This window comes from Apis cerana, linkage group LG9 (assembly GCF_029169275.1).
Source record: "Apis cerana isolate GH-2021 linkage group LG9, AcerK_1.0, whole genome shotgun sequence".
NCBI lineage: Eukaryota > Metazoa > Arthropoda > Insecta > Hymenoptera > Apidae > Apis > Apis cerana.
Window position 1 is genome coordinate 79,283 of NC_083860.1, and position 4,956 is coordinate 84,238.

The 4,956-nt window shown below is 17.4% G+C and overlaps 1 protein-coding gene across 3 annotated transcripts; it reads right to left on the reverse strand.

The window, feature by feature from the left end:
* Positions 1–1,757: 1,757 nt before the first annotated feature.
* Positions 1,758–3,682, reverse strand: LOC107995240 (ribonuclease H1). 3 transcript variants are annotated; one of them, XM_062079758.1, is made up of 7 exons: positions 3,579–3,682; positions 3,217–3,361; positions 2,884–3,033; positions 2,713–2,812; positions 2,432–2,562; positions 2,100–2,364; positions 1,758–2,025 (listed from the first exon to the last, which is right to left on the reverse strand). In XM_062079758.1, exons 2-7 carry the CDS (start codon positions 3,324–3,326, stop codon positions 1,945–1,947), a joined length of 837 nt encoding a protein of 278 aa, XP_061935742.1. In that variant the 5' UTR covers positions 3,327–3,361; positions 3,579–3,682; the 3' UTR covers positions 1,758–1,944. The 3 variants fall into 3 exon arrangements, with proteins under 3 accessions (XP_061935742.1, XP_061935741.1, XP_061935743.1); XM_062079757.1 differs by having other exon boundaries at positions 3,460–3,669; XM_062079759.1 differs by having other exon boundaries at positions 2,109–2,364; positions 3,460–3,629.
* Positions 3,683–4,956: the final 1,274 nt, after the last annotated feature.

Sequence of the window (4,956 nt, forward strand, 5' to 3'; positions counted from 1 at the left end):
TATATATAAATGAATTATGGGAAAGCGAGGAAGAATTTGACAATATAAACGAAATTGAAAATTCTGACAGTAAGAATGAAAATTATCACAATATATACCATAAAAAAAAAGAATGCATATCATTTCAGATATTGAAAACGAATGTGAAACAAAAAATGTAAATAATGAAGAAAATCTTCTGAAAGCAGAATGCCATAGGTGGCTCCTTCATGTATTTTATAATTGTTTTTAGATTTGGCAGCCATCAATGCCTGGATTATTATACAATTATTATACAATAAAAATTGTAATATATTGGAATACAAATAAAATATTAGTTTCAATTCAGTGTCTGGAATCTAACTATATTTGCATTAAATCTAACAAGTATATGTGCGAAAAGTACATCCAAGATAGAGTTTATATGTAAGAAATGTATTGAAATACATTGATCCGACGATATATTATCTTATTTTTTAGTGATATTATATGTAAATCTATCAAGAATTAATTCGTCAATATTAAGAAAAAATATCCAGAAGAAAATCTAATAATTTCAAAACTTCAATTGAATTTTCAATGTATGACTGACTTTATCTATTTATTTGATGAATTGTTTTTTTAATATAGGGTACTATACTATAATTTATTATTTATTTTTTATATTTTAAATATATATTATTTATCATTTATTAAAAAAATTTTATATTCGATTTTTTCTATCACAATTTTACATTATTTATTTGAATGACGTATAAATTCGATTTATTTATTCTAAGTATAATAATTAATTAGTTTATTATTTGAATATAATATAATTCAATATAATGGCTGGCAATATAAACGGTATTGTCGTGGCTCAACTATTATCATAATTGATAGTATTTTTTATTAATAACTCGTTAATAAAGTTAGAAAAGAAACAATTACTTGAAATTACCTCAACAATCTCCAGTTAATTGATATTCCCATTATTTCAAATATATTGTATTAAAATTTTTCTTCAAATATTAATAAAAGATACATATATGCTCATATACATTATATATACATTATATATATAAATGTATATCTTTTTGATATAAATATATTTGTTAATATATATTAACAAAGTCCTAAACTATTACTAATTCTGAAAAAATATATGTATTAATTACAAATTATATATTTATACATTTATTTTTATTAAATTAGTATTCTTTAAAATTTAAATATTACAATTATGTAAATATACTTAAAATCAATTAAATTTATATATTTAAAATTAAATCTAAAAATATATTAGGAATATTTAATGATTATTATAAATAATTATATATATTATAATAATTGGTTAAATTTTAAAGATCTATCTTCATTCTTTTCTTATTAATCTCGAAGTGGCAAATCATAAAAAATAAAAAAAAGAATAAATATAATCAAATAAAACAAAATAGATATAATATATAATCCATAAACATGCAACAATAACAATGTACATATGTATTTCAAAGAAATATTACGAATACCATATTACGAATGAAAAAAATTTTATATAATTTTTTTCTTGTCTTTATGAAAATAGTAATAGATTGTTAAGTTTTATTCGATTAAAATGAATATGATTCAAATTAAATTTTTGTAGTAATTGAAACAAATTAATATTATCAATAATTATCAATAATAACTTAATTAATAAAAATAACATGATTTGCATATTTATTCACTTTTAATCGTAAAAATCTCAACATTTCATTAGTATTATTTTTATAAAGATAAAAAGATATAATAAGATATAATTTTTTTGCCATATTATTTTTATTTTTTGCTTTTAAATAATTATTTACTTTTTTATCATTTTTTTAATAAGATTTAAATTAATTAAAAAAATATATGAACAAGAATTTAAAAGCTTTTCCAAATTTTCAAAAATTTAGATTCTGATCTTGATTGAAATTCTTTATATCATATTTAATATAAGTATTTCTAATATTTTGAACATCCGGCTCGTGCTAATTTATCAGCCATTTCATTACCATAAATTCCAGCATGACCATTAACATGATTCTGAAATATTAAAATATCTGTATATAAAAAATAGAAATATAATATAAAATATTAATAAAATAATTATATATTACCCAGATTACATTTAAAGATTTTAAAGCATTTTCCATTTCTAATAACTCAATTTTATTTATTACAGGTTTATTATTAAAAGTTTTCCATCCATTACGTTTCCATTTTGGCATCCAATTATTTATACAAGAAATAAGAAATTGTGAATCTGTATTAATTTTTAAATTTTTAATACCTGCCTTTTTTGCTTGTTTAGCTGCTATTGTTACAGCTTGAATTTCTGCCATATTATTAGTTGCTCTTCCAACAACTGCTTTTGATATATTACTATAATTGAAATTTATAAATAAATCTTTCATATTGAATTAAAAAATAATTAAAAAATATAACATACAGAGGATGATTATTGCCAAACCAAACACCTATACCTGCTTGAGCATTTTTACGTCCATTTAAACTACATGCACCATCTGTATATACATTAACATAACCATCATTATCAATGTTGAAATCTCCACTTATTTCCTAAATTAATAAAAATATATATTAATAAAATAAATTTCAAAATTATATTATATAAATATTATTAATTATATTAATAATGAAAAAGACATTTAAAAATCCATTTATATCTTTTTATATATTTTTTGCATTTTCATAAATAAAAATATTTACCTTGTTTTCAATATGTATAATCTTTGAATGTTCTTCTAAATTCATCTGTTTTTGTTTTTTCAATGATTTTTTATTATTAGTCTCTTGATTATTTTGTAATCTAAATGTATTTTTAAATTAAAATATAAATATTTATCAATAAAATAAAAGATAAAAATTAAAAGTTTTTACCTTTTCCCAAGTATAGATGATAAATTTTTATTGTTTTCTTTTTTATTTGTTTTTGTACATTGTTTAATAAAATCTTCAGCTTCTTCTTTTGAATGAAACTTTCTAAATATAGGTCGAGGAAATTGGTCGACTTGTTCTTTACATTCAAGCCTTATTTAATAAGAATACAAAAATTAAAATATTTTTTAATAAAAAAAAATATTTTATAATTTCTATTATAAAATTAAAAAATTAATATATTAATGCATTATATTGTAAAAATATATAATATATATAAAATTTTTATAAAATTAAATATATAATATTTTTATCTATAAAAATAAAAATTATTACCAAGTATTGTAAATACCAGGTGTACGACCTCTTGCTACTGCATAATATTTGGTAGACATATTTTCTAATATATTAAAAAAAGTGTCAAATCGACTTATTATTATGTACATATATTATTATATATATATTAATTTTATAAGTTAATCTGAAATAAATATTAATACATTATAAATATGTAATAAAATTTCATAAAAAAACATAAAAAATGAATAAAATCTAAATTTATTCTATTAAGGTTATTACAAGATAAAATTAAAATCATCTATAGAAATTATATAATTTAAATCAATGTATACTAATTATAAAATCAATAAATCAATAAATCAATATTCATTTCCAGTTGCATTCTCTTAATCACATACATAATTTTATTAATACAGAAACTGTTTATATACGAAAATATAACCATAGATAAATTAAAGATAGACATCTTATAAAATTTTGTGTGTTACCATAGACAAAATATAAATAGATGTAATATATAATATAATTTTTTCCATCAGATAATAATCTGTATCTTAATTTTAAAACGAATTTCGAAATTTTTAAAAACTATAAAGATTCAAATTGTTTTAAATATAAATCTAAAACTAAATTATATTTGTAAGTCTTGAAAATTTTGATAAATTTAGGAATTTCAATAATATTTTTCATATTATAAAATTTTATAAATCGAATAAAATAAAACAAGTAAAAAAAAACAGATTTTGGAAAGAACAAATTTTGGAATAATAAAAAAACAAATATATATATATTATATATTATATGTACGTAAATAATGCAAATTTTTTTTGTTTGCTAAATGAAATTTTTATCAATATATTTGTAAATTTTTCTGATTAAAATAAAATCAAATATGATATAATTTCGAATATATTTAATTATTTGAGCAATAAGAACTTTTTTTGACCTATTAAATAAATAAATATATATAATGTATATAATAATTAAAATATAATCGTATTTGATCTTTTAATTAAAAAAATTTACAAATATATTGATTTTTTTTTAAATTTCATATTATATTATATATTATATTCATATTATATATTATCAATTTTCAAAAAAATTAAAAAAAAAATTGCATTCCGATCCGAACACGGAGAGGGGAGAAAGAAATAGCACAATAGTACAATAATAAGTAGCAAAATCAAGAGTAGCCGTAAACCATTTATTATATGTAAAATTTAAAATTGATTTACAAAGTTTTTATATAATTTCGCTTATGGAAATATAAAGAAAAATAAATTCAAATTTTAAGATTATATAATATTTTTCAATATTTTCTTCTATTTGTAAATTAAATCTATATATTTTGAAATAATTATTTATTTTTATATTTATATTTTTTCATGATTTATCAATAATTTTCATTATCCATAATAATATGATAGATAAAGATGTTTTTTTCTTCTTTTATATTTGATATAAAACTTTTTACCAATTTTTTCCATATAGAATTTTAAAATTTTTAATAATTGTTTGGTTTAAAAATTGCAATCTTGAAGTGTTTGGTAAAAAAAAATTGTATTGATAGTATTGTATGCAATTATCTATAAATAATAATATATGAAAAATTTTTATATTTTTATTTTGTTATATATTTATTGATTAATTAAATTAGAAATCATATTTGCTTTTTTATTTGCAGTATAATCTAGTAGTAATAATTTATAATCTACAAAACAGCATGTCTTTGTATACTTTTCTGAATATAATAAAAATTATATATATTTTTTG